Source organism: Eumetopias jubatus, unplaced genomic scaffold (genome assembly GCF_037043125.1).
Source record: "Eumetopias jubatus isolate StellerSeaLion01/CBP00866 unplaced genomic scaffold, mEumJub1_p1.0 scaffold_5, whole genome shotgun sequence".
In the NCBI taxonomy this organism is placed as follows: domain Eukaryota; kingdom Metazoa; phylum Chordata; class Mammalia; order Carnivora; family Otariidae; genus Eumetopias; species Eumetopias jubatus.
The window spans coordinates 94720348-94736072 of record NW_028274811.1 but is presented as its reverse complement, the minus strand read 5'-3'; the positions used below and the strand labels follow the sequence as shown (position 1 = coordinate 94736072).

The 15725-nt window shown below is 49.7% G+C and overlaps 1 protein-coding gene across 1 annotated transcript; it reads left to right on the top strand.

Moving 5' to 3' along the window:
* Positions 1-849: 849 nt before the first annotated feature.
* FOXI1 (forkhead box I1) lies at positions 850-5057 on the top strand. Its single transcript, XM_028102606.2, has 2 exons — positions 850-1955; positions 3441-5057. The coding sequence occupies exons 1-2, from the start codon at positions 1379-1381 to the stop codon at positions 3989-3991; spliced, it is 1128 nt and encodes a 375-aa protein (XP_027958407.1). The 5' UTR covers positions 850-1378; the 3' UTR covers positions 3992-5057.
* The last annotated feature ends 10668 nt before the right edge of the window (positions 5058-15725 follow it).

Below are 15725 nucleotides of genomic sequence, written 5' to 3'. Positions count from 1 at the left end.
GGGCTGGCCGGAAGCACGGATTAGAGGGGGAGCCGCTCCTGCTTCTAGAGCCTGAGGCACAGATGGCGTGAGGGGGATGGCAAGTTGAGTCCAGGGCTCTCCTCCAGGCCTCAGCTCTGCGGGGCCCCTGCAAGCTGAAACATGAAAGGACTTTGATCAGATAGGGGCCTGGGGGCCTGCATGACCCCTGCAGCCAGAAAGAGCCTTGCACAGTGCAAGTTCTCTCTCATTTCTCCCCGAAGCCCATTCACATTCTCTTCCTTCTGTTGCTATCTTGATGGGCCCTGCTTCTCCTCTGGGAGAATCCCCAGGCCTTGTCCATGGCCCTTGTCAGCGTGCCTGCGGGTGTGTGTGTGTGTGTGTGTGTGTGTGTGTGTGTGTGTGTGTGTGTGTGTGTGTGTGTGTGTGTGTGTGTGTGTGTGTGTGTGTGTGTGTGTGTGTGTGTGTGCGCGCGCGCGCGCACAGAGGGTGCCTATAACCAACCGGCTGCCCTTTTGAAACCTGGCCATAGGCCAGGTTCCTCTCTGCTCTTCGGATTCTCCAGGGCCAGGTTCTTTCCTGGAACCTCCAGAAAGTGTGTCCTTACTTCAGACGGCCCAAAGATGTGGCTTCCGATAAAGTCCACATCTAGTCTGGGTGAGGGGGGCAGAGAATGTCGAGTTAGGATGCACCAGAAGAGGGGGCCGGGAGGAGGGAAAGACACACAGAGGAACTGAGAGACAAGAGTGAAAGGGAGTGGGACAGAAGCAGAGAGAGACAGGAGGTGAGCACGAGGGGACAGAGAAGTAAAAAGAGACAGAAACAAACTCAGAGAGAAGAGGGAGGGAGGGAGGGAAGGAGGGAGGAAAGGAGAGGTGGCCAGAGCAGTGCTTAGAAAAGAAACACTCACCGGAAGGGGGAGAGAGCAGGGAAAGAAAATGTGACAGCAAGAAGGCAGGAAAGAGACTGAGATGCAGAGAGGATGTCCACAGCGAGAGAAGGGGGAGAAGGGGGCACACAGGAGAGAAGGAGAGAACCAGGAGAGAGACGGAACGGGCGAACAAGGGGAGCCAGGTGAGGAGAAAGGCAGGAGAGGAAGGGGGGAAACAGGAAAGGAACTGGGAAGAGAGAGAGGGAAGGGGGCGCCCCAGGCACTGTGGACAGCCCCTACGGCACTGGTCTGAGCGCGCGCAGGGGGCCTGGCCCGGAGGCCCCCTCCCCTCGCCGGCAGGGCTGTTGGAGGAGGGGCGGGTCTGCAGCAGGTGGCCGCCCCTGGGTGGGGCCCGCAGGCCGAGCCCGCAGGGGTATAAGTCGGAGGCTGGGCCAGCCGAGCACCTGTCAGGCACAGCTCCCCTGTGCAGGTGCCGGGCAGGTGGCTCCGGCCGAGCCCAGACCCAGCATGAGCTCCTTCGACCTCCCGGCACCCTCCCCACCTCGCGGCAGCCCCCAGTTCCCCAGCATCGGCCAGGAGCCCCCCGAGATGAGCCTTTACTATGAGAACTTCTTCCACCCACAGGGCGTGCCCAGCCCTCAGCGGCCCCCCTCCTTTGAGGGGGGCGGCGAGTACGGGGCCACCCCCAACCCCTACCTCTGGCTCAACGGGCCGGCCATGACTCCGCCACCCTACCTGCCCAGCACCAACGCCAGCCCCTTCCTGCCCCAGGCCTATGGCGTGCAGAGGCAGCTGCTGCCCGGCATGTCTGGGCTGGGGGGCGGCGACCTGGGCTGGCTGCCCATCCCCTCCCAGGAGGAGCTGATGAAGCTGGTGCGGCCCCCCTATTCCTACTCGGCTCTCATTGCCATGGCCATCCACGGGGCGCCAGACAAGCGCCTCACCCTCAGCCAGATCTACCAGTACGTGGCCGACAACTTCCCCTTCTACAACAAGAGCAAGGCCGGCTGGCAGAACTCCATCCGCCACAACCTGTCTCTCAACGACTGCTTCAAGAAGGTGCCCCGTGATGAGGACGACCCGGGTAAGGGGGCTGCCAGTGCAGTGTGGGGCAGGGGGCCCAGCCTCTGACACCCCCGAGGAAGGCTCATGTCATTCCTCCCTAGCACCCCATTCTAGAAAGTTCTGACGTGGCTGTGTCCCCTGAGACAGGGGGCTGAGGGTTGTCGGCAGTGAAGGAACCTGGGAGAGCCCTGGAGGAAGGGTTTTGATCCTGGCTGGACGACGGAGCGGTCAGCAACTCCAGGCATTTTAGATCTCTGAGCCTCAGTTTCCCCATCTGAAAAATAGGGATGGTAACAGTGGCTCCTTTGCAGGCCTGTGATGGGGCCATGAGGTCATGCAGGCAGGGACTGGGTGCTAACAAGCGCCCATAGTCTACAGTAATTGCTGTGATCACTCTGGGTCCCCGGTGCCCAGCTCATATGAAGTCCTTGGGGGGAGCTGGACTAGGCAAAGCCCAAGTGCACTCCCAGACCTCTGGGGAGAGATCTGATTTTGTTAAACATGCACGAAGGGCCACAGTTGTGCTGCCTGCCCTAGTTACATAATCTCCTTTAGCCCATCCCTACAGGTAGCTCCTACTGAACCCATTGTCCAGATGAAGGGAGTGACACTCGGAGGTGAAGCAGCCTGCACTAGGGGACACAGAATGGAGGGATAGCCCTGGAGCCCATATCTGAGCAGAGGTCTCTCTAACACCAAAGGCTGTGAACTCTTCCTTTTTAATGATGGATTTCTACAATGCAGGGACATACAGAAAGTAATATATTAAATACTCAGGTATGTATTTCCCAGAATTAAAGTCTATTCTTGTTCCCCCACGGGAAGCCAGGGCATGGCTCAGAGCCCCCAGCTCTGGCCGCTGGGAGTCTAGCAGGGGCAGGGCTGGTGGGCCCCCCGGAGAGGAAGAGTGTCCAGTCCAATGACTGGCCTCACCCACAGGCCAAGCTCAGGTCCTATCTCCGGCCGGCACTTCCTGGTGACAAAGCCCACCTACACATCTAGCGTCCCCCCTTTCTCACGGTCAGCCTGAGGAAGAAGGGACAGGTACAACCGGCCCACTTTTCAGACTAGGAAACTGAGGCTTGCCCAGAGTCCCTCAGCCAGTTAGGAGCAAAGCCAGGACTCAAGTCCATCCTCGGACTCCCTACCCAAAACGTTCAGGGAGCTCTGAAGTGTTTCCTGAGTTTTCTTTCACATCAGCCATGGAAGAGGGCCCTCCCTCTCCATCCCCCCTGTACCTGAACTTCTTCCAGAGGCCTGCACTGCGAGTGCTCGCATGGCCTACGCCTCTGTGCCCACAGAGCGCCCAGTGTGAGGTGGGCTGAAATAAAGCTGCTTGCCGGTGCTGTGTGGTTGGTGCGTGCAGGTCCTCTGTTTCTCTGTCCCTGCCTTCTCTTCTGGCTTCTGCATGGGTGTCCTTGGTGTTTACTAGGTGACAATAAAGAGAAACAGGAGCAAGGCATGTTGTCCAGCTCTCTGCTTACTTCTCCCACTTTTGTACCAGGCAAAGGGAATTACTGGACCCTGGACCCCAACTGTGAGAAGATGTTCGATAACGGAAATTTCCGCAGGAAGAGGAAGAGAAAATCGGATGTTTCCTCCAGCACGGGATCCCTGGCCTCCGAGAACAGCCTCCTGGAGGGCAGCCCCAAGACCGGGGAGGCCCAGGACATCTTGGACAGTGCTTCACCGGGGACCACCGGCTCTGCAGAGAAGCAGTCCTCCCCTCCTCCGCCGGGCACCCCCTGCCTCAACAGCTTCCTCTCCACCATGACAGCCTATGTGAGCGGGTCGAGCCCAGTGAGCCGCCCTGCGGCCACACCAGGACTGAGCCCTGAGCCCACTGACAAGATGGGGCAGAACGTGCTGAACTTCAGCTCCTACACCCCACTCACCAACCTCAGCGGCCACGGGGGTGGGGGCGAATGGGCCAACCCCATGCCCACCAACGCTCTCAGCTATGGAGGCTCTGTCCTCAACCAGTTCAGCCCCCATTTCTACAACAGCATCAACACAAACAGCGTCCTCTATCCCAGGGAGGGCACCGAGGTCTAGAACAGAACGGCTCCCGAACCAGCTGGACATGCATAGGAGAAAAGCAGTCGAGGTCTCCCATGCCAGCATCGCTGCGGTCCAAGACCTCTGAGCTGCCCAGACATACCCAGGAAGCTCAGAGGAATTCAGCCTTTTTCTAGAGCATGGTGGAAACCTTCTGTTTATCTCACATACATCCACACACACACTCACCAACTCTGCAGCGGAAATACCGGTGCCTGGTAACAGTAATCATGGCGGCCATTTGTCGAACACTCACTCTGCACCAGGTGCCGTCCTAGGCTCTTCAAAGGCGTAATCATACTTATATTTACAGTCACCTGTGAGATTCCAGTGAACCTCTTCATGTGACAGATGAGGAAACTGAAGCTCCAGGGAGTTGAGTAACTTTCCCAGGATCTCACAAACTAGTAAGTGGCAGGGCCATGAGTGGAGTCCAGGTCTATATGACTGCCGAAGTCTGGGCCAGCAGAGGCAGGGATGTAGCAATTGGTTGAGCAGCTAAGGAAGGTCAGTGTGAAAACTGCTTATGGCAGGCACATCCTCTACCTTCTGGCTGCCCTTCAAAATTTGGCCCTAGCCCCGGGCACACCTCACCCTCGTCTAAGTCCTGATTCTGTGGCTCCTAACTTACCTGTAGACCACTCCCTTTGTTGCCATTCGAGGAGGGAAGCCTGGGCCCGTGAAGGACAGTGTGTCCCACGTCTCCCCCCAGAGGGACATTGCTTCCCCAGCCCCAGAGAGCATGAGCAGGGCGGGGAGAGGAGTGATGCACGGCGTCCCCCGCTCCAGCCCTGTCCACCTGCAAAGTCGTGTAAAGTCCAGCTTCCTGTGTGCCTGTCATGGACCAGTGAGCCGACAGTGGCTGAGTCTTCCAAGAGAAACAAGGCTGAACGAGTGCTTCCTTTTTTAGAGCCTGGGAGAGGTGAATGTCAGAGAAAACAATGCCTCGAGGAAGGGGGCCGTGGCCCACTACACAGGGCCCCACGCCTGCAGCTCCTGAGACTCTCTTCTTGTTTTTATATGTACTTTACATGCCTGTGATGTGTCATCACAGCACACCCTGGGAAGTGTTTCTGTTTTCTTATTTGCTTTTGAATTAAAAAAATTTTTAAAGTACCATGTGTGTCCCTTCCTTATGGGTCTTCCTATCTTTTAGCTGCTGGTCAGTTCAACATGGAGCCAAATGTATTCTGGAGCCAAAGGCTTTTGGAATGGGAGGCAGAGAAAGAATGGGTATCAAGGCTTTTGTCTTCCTCCCTGCTGGCATGGAGACAGGGCAAAAGTCCCCAGTGAAAAGAGGGACACTTGCGGGGATGGGGTAGGTGCGTGGAAGAAACTGTCCATAGTGAACCCCAAACAGGGACTGGGCGTGTCCCCATCTCTGTAGCTCAAGCCAGCCTCATAGCCGTGCTGACGATGCAGTTCCCCCTAACAGCGCTGGGAAGGGGGTGGTACCGGTCCCATTACACTGAGGATCAGTGGGGGTAGAACCACTTGCCCGGAGTCCACAGCCAGTCCATGCCCAGGGCATCTGGCTGTAGCACCTTGGACATGGCTACGCCCGGTGGCAATGACAATGGGACCGTTGGCTCCGATTCACTGAGGGCTGAGCACTGGGGGCCAAGTGCTCTGCAGGTGGGAGCTCTTTTATGCTCACAGCAGGCCCCCGTGTGTGTGCCCCGTGATGCCCCCGCTGCTGGAGGACTTGTGCATGGCGGCCGGAGGCTGCTGGTTGGAGTCTCCTCCTGAGGCGTGCCTGCAGAGGGTTCAAGCCAGGGCCCCCCGTGGCCCCCTGCACAAGCCCAGCCAAGCTGCCCACTCAGACTCAAGCAGGGGCGCTCTTTCCCTGGGGCTACAGAGGTCAGATGGAAACAGCTAGAGTCACAGTAACAATGATGACAATCATAATAACACTCATGTCAGGTTTATTATGTGTTAGGCAGTGTCAGGACTCGGCCTGCTTTATTGCATTTAATCCTCAAAATGACCCGGTGCCACCAATCGTATTATCTCCATGTTCGAGGTGAGAAAACTGAGGCCTGGAGAGATTCTATAACTTGATCCAGGACACAGGGCCAGAATCCAAACCCAGAGCCACTGCACGGTGGCTGAAACTCCCCACTGCGCCCAGTGCTGGGAGCCCAGGACTCAACGCAAGCAACATCAGGCAAGCTGCGGAGAGAAAGGCCTCTTTGGAAACCCCGCAGATTCTTTCCTGGGGAATCCCTCTCCGCAGGGAGCCAGACTTCTGGCGGCAGAGGCGGGACAGTGGCTGAATGGAGTGGAGGGAAGTGACATGGTGTCAGCCGGTAAAAGCCCTAGAAGACTCCCAATAGGCTGAGCCCTGTGGCACAGACAGGACACCACGGGAGGCTGGGACAAGAAGGGACTTCACAGACATCACCAGGGAGACGGGGCAGAGGCAGAGACGACTTGCGGGTCTTAAAGCCCTGACCAGGATTTTTGGTCACACTAGATCCCACTGCCACTGAGTGCCTCAGCTGACCCTGCAATTCCACTCTCCATATAGATAACGGCACCCCTGCTCCACAGGCCACACCCCTTTCCCAGCAGGCCCACCGTGGGGGCAGTCTGGGCAAGGCACAGGGTGGGAATGGGCCCCGAGCCCCCAGCCTGGCTGAGGGGGAGGTGGTGGCTTAGAATCGAGGCCACAGCACCCATGGAGGCCAAGCCTCCATTCCTCTTCAGCCCGGGATTTAGCGGGGACAGCAGTGAACCGAATGTCTGCAGGGCTGTGACAACACAAAGACCTTGCCCGCTCTGGACCATGACTCTCGAGTGCAGGGAGCTCCTGGAGGCAGGCCTGGAGCTCACAGGAAAGGACACCCTAGAGGCCCAGGCCAAGAGGAGAACGTCCTGGTCAGCTTGCACAGGCTGTTTCCTGCCCCTCTTTTGGTGCTCTTCCTCTGAGAAGAAACGAGAGCTGGAGAGAGGATGAAGGAGGGCTATCCACCAAGCATTCAACCCTGTGCTCAGCGCTTTGGCTGGATATTGCATTTATTACCCGCCCGTCCCCCTACTCCAGTCTGGCTCTCCACTGACCACAGGGCCTCCAAGACCAATAAAGGGTCTGAGAAGAGGGCTTGCTGTGTGTGGGACAGCCCAGGAAGGCTGGAAAGGGGAAAACAGGGGAGCCAAGGGAGAGGGGAGAGGAGAGACAAGAATGAAAGGACCACCTTCGGTCTCCCCTCCCGATACTCATTCTCCTGAGCTCCCAAACTGAAAGGTGACCCTAGGGGTGAGCCATGTCTATTGAGCAGCTAGTATGTGGCCAGCACCATTGGGATTTGGAGATTTAGGAGTGAGCAATAGGCAGGCCCACCCGAAAGGGGCTCCTGGGTTGGCAGAGAGACGGACGACCAGCTCCCTGTGGCATGGGCTCTATCGGGCACGGAGGAGGCGCTCACACAGGGGAGGGGTGAGGTGGGCTCACCGCAGTCCATGACAGCTGAACTAGGTCTTTAAGAACCAGCAGGATTTCTCCTTAGGAAAGGGAGAAGGAAGGAGCATTGCCGACAGAGGTAGGATCTATGCAAAGGCCAGGAGATGAGAGAGTGAGATGCAAGTGGTTCAAGAGGGCAGCAGTGTAGAGAGCGAAGGAAGCAGAGCCAGGAGCAGGGGTGGGACCACGGGGCCCTGGAACCCCTGGGATGCAGCTAAGGAGATGACTGTTCCTCTCCACATGTCAGGCAGCCTCACAAAGGCGGCAAGCAGGAGAAGGCATGCTCATCTAGCGTTCTCGGGGGGAGAACAGGCCAAGAGATCTTCTTAGGGACCCTTTCAAGGGTGTGCATGAAAATGTCTAATGTGCATCTCTTCTGACCTAGGAATGCCCCTCCTGGGAATTTTAGTTTTGAGGCTGAGCATGCACAGATTTATATGCAAGAATGGCCATCTCAGGGGGGCTCCTGCTAGTGAAGCGGTGGGGTAACTTGCATGTTCGTGAGCAAAACACTCAGCAAATAAGCAGTGGTCCACAATGATCACGGGACAGTGGGCAGCTGATGAACGGCATGAGCTAGATCCAGCAGATCTTCCTGAAAGATGCCGACGAGGTGCTGGAAGGGGAGAAGGTGCGGAGTACGTGATGAAACTAGATGTCAAACACCCGATGTATGTAAATATATGCTCTGCGTGTTTCAATGTGTGGAGCAAAATACACACAAAGAGAAAGGAGGGGAAGAAGATCAAGAGGGCCAAGGAGAAAGAAGGAAAACAAAACAGAAAGGGGGACGAGACAAGGAAAGGAGAAGAAAGGGAACTTGGGAAGGTTTCCAATCAGGTTAATAATCATCTCAAAATGGGTAGAAGTTTCCTTTTTCTTTTCTCTTTTTTTCTATAGTCTCCCCTCTCTCCCTTTCTCTTTTTTGCTCCCTTGTCCCTATTTTCTCATTTTTTTGGTATTTTTTAAAATAATTTTTATTGTTATGTTAATCACCATACATTACATCATTAGTTTTTGATGTAGTGTTCCATGATTCATTGTTTGTGCATAACACCCAGTGCTCCATGCAGAACGTGCCCTCTTTAATACCCATCACCAGGCTAACCCATCCCCCCACCCCCCTCCCCTCTAGAACCCTCAGTTTGTTTTTCAGAGTCCATCGTCTCTAATGGTTCGTCTCCCCCTCCGACTTACTCCCCTTCATTCTTCCCCTCCTGCTATCTTCTTCTTCTTTTTTTTCTTAACATATATTGCATTATTTGTTTCAGAAGTACGGATCCGTGATTCATCAGTCTTGTACAATTCACAGCGCTCACCATAGCACATACCCTCCCCAATGTCTATCACCCAGCCACCCCATCCCTCCCACCCCCCACCACTCCACCAACCCTCAGTTTGTTTCCTGAGATTAAGAATTCCTCATAACAGTGAGGTCATATGATACACGTCTTTCTCTGATTGACTTATTTCACTCAGCATAACACCCTGCAGTTCCAACCACGTCGTTGCAAATGGCAAGATCTCATTCCTTTTGATGGCTGCATGATATTACATTGTGTATATATACCACCTCTTCTTTATCCATTCATCTGTCGATGGACATCTTGGCTCTTTCCACAGTTTGGCTATTGTGGACATTGCTGCTATAAACATTGGGTTGCACGTACCCCTTCGGATCCCTACATTTGTATCTTTGTGGTAAATACCCAGTAGTGCAATTGCTGGATCGTATGGTGGCTCTATTTTCAACTGTTTGAGGAACCTCCATACTGTTTTCCAGAGTGGTTGCACCAGCTTGCATCCCCACCAACAGTGTAGGAGGGTTCCCCTTTCTCCACATCCCCACCAACATTTGTCGTTTCCTGACTTGTTAATTTTAGCAATTCTGACTGGTGTGAGGTGGCATCTCATTGAGGTTTTGATTTGTATTTCCCTGATGCCAAGCGATGTTGAGCACTTTTTCATGTGTCTGTTGGCCATTTGGATGTCTTCTTTGGAAAAATGTCTGTTCATGTCTTCTGCCCATTTCTTGATTGGATTATTTGTTCTTTGGGTGTTGAGTTTGATCAGTTCTTTATGGATTTTGGATACTAGCCCTTTATCTGATATGTCATTTGCAAATATTTTCTCCCATTCTGTCGGTTGTCTTTTGGTTTTGTGGACTGTTTCTTTTGCTGTGCAAAAGCTTTTGATCTTGATGAAATCCCAATAGTTCATTTTTGCCCTTGCTTCCCTTGCCTTTGGCGATGTTTCTAGGAAGAAGTTGCTGCGGCTGAGGTCGAAGAGGTTGCTGCCTGTGTTGTCCTCGAGGATTTTGATGGATTCCTGTCTCACGTTTAGGTCTTTCAACCATTTGGAGTCTATTTTTGTGTGTGGTGTAAGGAAATGGTCCAGTTTCATTCTTCTGCATGTGGCTGTCCAATTTTCCCAACACCATTTGTTGAAGAGACCGTCTTTTTTCCATTGGACATTCTTTCCTGCTTTGTCAAAGATGAGTTGACCATAGAGTTGAGGGTCCATTTCTGGGCTCTCTATTCTGTTCCATTGATCTATGTGTCTGTTTTTGTGCCAGTACCATACTGTCTTGATGATGACAGCTTTGTAATAGAGCTGGAAGTCCGGAATTGTGATGCCGCCAGCTTTGCTTTTCTTTTTCAACATTCCTCTGGCTATTCGGGGTCTCTTCTGGTTCCATACAAATTTTAGGATTATTTGTTCCATTTCTTTGAAAAAGGTGGATGGCATTTTGATGGGGATTGCATTGAATGTGTAGATTGCTCTAGGTAGCCTTGACATCTTCACAATGTTTGTTCTTCCAATGCATGAGCATGGAACGTTTTTCCATTTCTTTTTGTCTTCTTCAATTTCTTTCATGAGTATTTTATAGTTTTCTCAGTACAGATCCTCTGCCTCTTTGGTTAAATTTATTCCTAGGTATCTTATGGTTTGGGGTGCAATTGTAAATGGGATCGACTCCTTGATTTGTCTCTCTTCTGTCTTGTTGGTGTATAGGAATGCCACTGATTTCTGTGCATTGATTTTATATCCTGCTACTTTACTGAACTCCTGTATGAGTTCTAGCAGTTTTGGGGTGGAGTCTTTTGGGTTTTCCACATACAGTATCATATCATCTGCAAGGAGTGAGAGTTTGACTTCCTCTTTGCCGATTTGGATGCCTTTGATTTCTTTTTGTTGTCTGATTGCTGTGGCTAGGACTTCTAATACTATGTTGAATAGCAGTGGTGAGAGTGGACATCCCTGCCACGTTCCTGACCTTAGGGGAAAAGCTCTCAGCTTTTCCCCATTGAGAATGATATTCGCTGTCGGTTTTTCATAGATGGCTTTTATGTTATTGAGGTATGTACCCTCTATCCCTATACTCTGAAGAGTTTTGATCAAGAAAGGATGCTGTACTTTGTCAAATGCTTTTTCTGCATCTATTGAGAGGATCATATGATTCTTGTTCTTTCTTTTGTTAATGTATTGTATCACGTTGATTGATATACGGATGTTGAACCAGCCTTGCAGCCCAGGGATAAATCCCACTTGGTCATGGTGAATAATCCTTTTAATGTCCTGTTGGATCCTATTGGCTAGTATTTTGATGAGAATTTTTGCATCCATGTTCATCAAGGATATTGGTCTGTAATTCTCCTTTTTGATGGGGTCTTTGTCTGGTTTGGGGATCAAGGTAATGGTGGCCTCATAAAATGAGTTTGGAAGTTTTCCTTCCATTTCTATTTTTTTGGAACAGTTTCAGGAGAATAGGTATTAATTCTTCTTGAAATGTTTGATAGAATTCCCCTGGGAAGCCATCTGGCCCTGGGCTTTTGTTTGTTGGGAGATTTTTGATGACTGCTTCAATTTCCTTAGTGGTTATAGGTCTGTTCAGGTTTTCTATTTCTTCCTGGTTCAGTTTTGGTAGTTGATACATCTCTAGGAATGCACCCATTTCTTCCAGGTTATCTAATTTGCTGGCATAGAGTTGCTCATAATATGTTCTTATAATTGTTTGTATTTCTTTGGTGTTGGTTGTGATCTCTCCTCTTTCATTCATGATTTTGTTGATTTGGGTCATTTCTCTTTTCTTTTTGATAAGTCTGGCCAGGGGTTTATCAATCTTGTTAATTCTTTCAAAGAACCAGCTCCTAGTTTCGTTGATCTGTTCTACTGTTCTTTTCATATCTATTTCATTGTTTTCTGCTCTGATCTTTATTATTTCTCTTCTCCTGCTGGGTTTAGGCTTTATTTGCTCTTCTTTCTCCAGCTCCTTTAGGGGTAGGGTTAGGTTGTGTATTTGAGACCTCTCTTGTTTCTTGAGAAAGGCTTGTATTGCTATATACTTTCCTCTCAGGACTGCCTTTGCTGTATCCCAACGATTTTGAACAGTTGTGTTTTCATTTTCATTGGTTTCCATGAATTTTTTTAATTCTCCTTTAATTTCCTGGTTGACCCATTCATTCTTTAGTAGGATGCTCTTTAGCCTCCATGTATTTGAGTTCTTTCCGACTTTCCTCTTGTGATTGAGTTCTAGTTTCAAAGCATTGTGGTCTGAAAATATGCAGGGAATAATCCCAATCTTTTGGTACCAGTTGAGACCTGATTTGTGACCTAGGATGTGATCAATTCTGGAGAATGTTCCATGGGCACTAGAGAAGAATGTGTATTCTGTTGCTTTGGGATGGAATGTTCTGAATATGTCTGTAAAGTCCATTTGGTCCAGTGTTTCATTTAAAGTCCTTATTTCCTTGTTGATCTTTTGCTTAGATGATCTGTCCATTTCAGTCAGGGGGGTGTTAAAGTCCCCCACTATTATTGTATTGTTGTCAATGTGTTTCTTTGCTTTTGCTATTAATTGCCTTATATAATTGGCTGCTCCCACGTTAGAGGCATAGATATTTACAATTGTTAGATCTTCTTGTTGGATAGACCCTTTAAGTAGGATATAGTGTCCTTCTTCATCTCTTATTACAGTCTTTGTTTTAAAATCTAATTTGTCTGCTATAAGGATTGCCACCCCAGCTTTCTTTTGGTGTCCATTAGCATGGTAAATGGTTTTCCACCCCCTCACTTTCAATCTGGGGGTGTCTTTGGGTCTAAAATGAGTCTCTTGCAGACAGCATATTGATGGGTCTTGTTTTTTAATCCAATCTGATACCCCGTGTCTTTTGATTGGGGCATTTAGCCCATTTACATTCAGGGTAACTATTGAAAGGTATGAATTTAGTGCCATTGTATTGCCTGCAAGGTGACTGTGACTGTATATTGTCTGTGTTCCTTTCTGATCTATGCTGCTTTTAGGCTCTCTTTTTGCTTAGAGGACCTCTTTCAATATTTCTTGTAGGGCTGGTTTCGGGTTTGCAAATTCCTTTAGTTTTTGTTTGTCCTGGAAGATTTTATCTCTCCTTCTATTTTCAATGATAGCCTAGCTGGATACAGTACTCTTGGCTGCATATTTTTCTCGTTTAGTGCTCTGAAGATATCATGCCAGTCCTTTCTGGCCTGCCAGGTCTCTGTGGCTAGGTCTGTTGCCAATCTAATGTTTCTACCATTGTAGGTTACATATCTCTTCTCCCGAGCTGCTTTCAGGATTTTCTCTTTGTCTCTGAGACTCATAAGTTTTACTATTAGATGTTGGGGTGTTGACCTATTTTTAGTGATTTTGAGAGGGGTTCTCTGTGCCTCCTGGATTTTGATGCCTGTTTCCTTCCTCACATTAGGGAAGTTCTCTGCTATTATTTGCTCCAATATACCTTCTGCCCCTCTCTCTCTTTCTTCTTCTTCTGGGATCCCAATTATTCTAATGTTGTTTCATCTTATCATATTGCTTATCTCTCGAATTCTGCTCTCATGATCCTGTAGTTGTTTATCTCTCTTTTTCTCAGCCTCTTTATTTTCCATCATTTGGTCTTCTATATTGCTGAGTCTTTCTTCTGCCTCATTTATCCTAAGTTAGTGCCCCTATTTTTTATTGCACCTCATTAATAGCCTTTTTGATTTCGACTTGGTTAGATTTTAGTTCTTTTATTTCTCCAGAAAGGGTTTCTCTAATAACTTCCACACTTTTTCCAAGCCCAGCTAGTATCTTTAAAGTCATGATTCTCAACTCTAGGTCTGACATCATACTAATGTCAGTATTGAGTAGGTCCCTGGCAGACTGTACTACCTCTTGTTCTTTTTGCTGAGGTGATTTTTTTCATCTTGTCATTTTGTCCAGAGGAGAACAGATGAATGAGAGAACAGAATGCTAACAGGTTAACAACGTCTCCAGCAAATATACTCTATACAAATCAGAAAAGTCCTGAAACCAGGGGACAAGAAAGGGAAAGAAAGAAGAGAAAAAAAAAAAGGAAAAAGAAAAAGATAAAAACGAACAAAAACAGAACAAAACAAAAAAAAAACAGAATATGATCAAATAATCAGGATAGTGCATAGATCAGTGCCACACACTAGCTTTTGGGCATATTTTGGTCTGTTAGAAGAAAGAGCCTGCTAAAATTTTAAAGGAAGAAAGACTTATATATGTACAAAATAAGGGTTGATACAATGAAGGGATGGCAGATGACTGTAAAGATGAAAATTATAAAAGATTTTATAAAAGGAATTGATATGAAGTTGTTTTTAAAAAGAAAGAAGAAGATTTAAAAAGAAAAAGAAAAAAGAAAAAAAAGGGGGAAAAAAGGGAGAGAATGTGACCAGGCAGGAGAATAGAACAAAGCCATACACTAGTGATTTAGGGTATATTTTGATCTGTTAGAAGAAATTGTATCTCAAAATTTTAAAGAGAGAACAACTTATATATATATATATATATATGCCAAAAATAAGGGTAACTACTATGAAGGGATAAAAATATGACTCTAAAAATGAAAAATAAAAAATATTTTTTTAAAAAATGGATTGATAAGATGTTGTTTGAAAAAGGGAAAAAGAAAAATTCAAAAAAAAAAAACAGTTAAAAAAATTAACTTTGAAAAACTAATGAATTATGGTAAAAAAGCCATGAATTCTATGTGCAGCATTTCCCTAGCGCTGGAGTTCTCCCGTTCTCCTTGATCGGTAAACTTGGTCTTGGCTTGCAGGCTGTTCGTGCTCATCTTCTGGGGGAGGGGCCTGTTGCCGTGGTTCCCAAATGCCTTTGCCGGAGGCGGAATTGCCCCGCCCTTGTGAGTCCGGGCTAAGCAAGCTGCTCGGGTTTGCTCTCAGGAGCTTTTGTTCCCTGCAAGCTCTCGGTACAGCTTTGGAGGACCTGGGTGAAAATGGTGGCTTCCCAATCTCTGCCCAGAGGAGCTGAGAACTCAGGGCCCTGCTCCTCAGTGCGCCCCCAGAGAAAAGCAGTCACTCCCGTCTCCCTGGTCTCTGGCCGCACTCCGTGCTCACCCGGCCTGTGACCGAGCGTTTCTATCTCTGGCACCCAACCCCGTGTGGAGTCTCCAAACCCAGCAGATCCCTGCGGTGTGCTCCCGCGCCGCCCCTCCCAGGGGAGGAAGGGGAGTCTCCCCGGATCTGCCGCTTGTTGGGTCCCTGCTGCAGGAGCAGTGGCCCGACTGGGCCGCGGATCACAGTTTATGGCAACCCCGAGCTGAGAGCCCGCGCCTTGGCTCCGTCTCTGCAGCCGGCTTCCCCGTTCCGATACCTGGGAGCTCTGCCGCACTCAGGCACCCCCGGTCTTTCTGTGACCCCGAGCGTCCTGAGACCACACTGACCCGCGAGGGTTCCACCCCCCGCCCCCTTAGCCACTGGAGCGACGTCCCTCAGCGGAGCCGACTTCTAAAATTTCCGATTTTGTGCTCCGCGGCTCTAGCACTTGCCAGAAGCGGCCGACGGAGGCCCCTCCCCTGCCATCTATCCTCCCGAATATCGCCTGGGATTCACTTTTCCACGCGTCCTACCTTCCAGAAAGTGGTCGGTTTTCTGTTCAGAGTGTTGTTACTATTCTTATCTTCTATCTCCTGTTGAGTTCGTAGGTGTTCAGAATGGTTTGATCCCTATCCAGCTGACTTCCTGAGACCAGACGAAATCCAGGTCTCCTACTCCTCCGCCATCTTGCTCCGCCCTCTCATTTTTTTAAGGTAACAAATATTTGTTGTTATTATATGAAGAAAGACATGAAGCCAACAAAAGTTAAAAGAACCGCACTCCTTCCCCAGCTCACCCACCACCCACCCCCAGGGTCAGCAGGAGACAACAGCAAGGCCAAGGCTCAGCCCTCTCCCTGGAGCTAGGGCAAGAAAGAGGGGCTTGTACTTTGCAGGCCCCTCACCT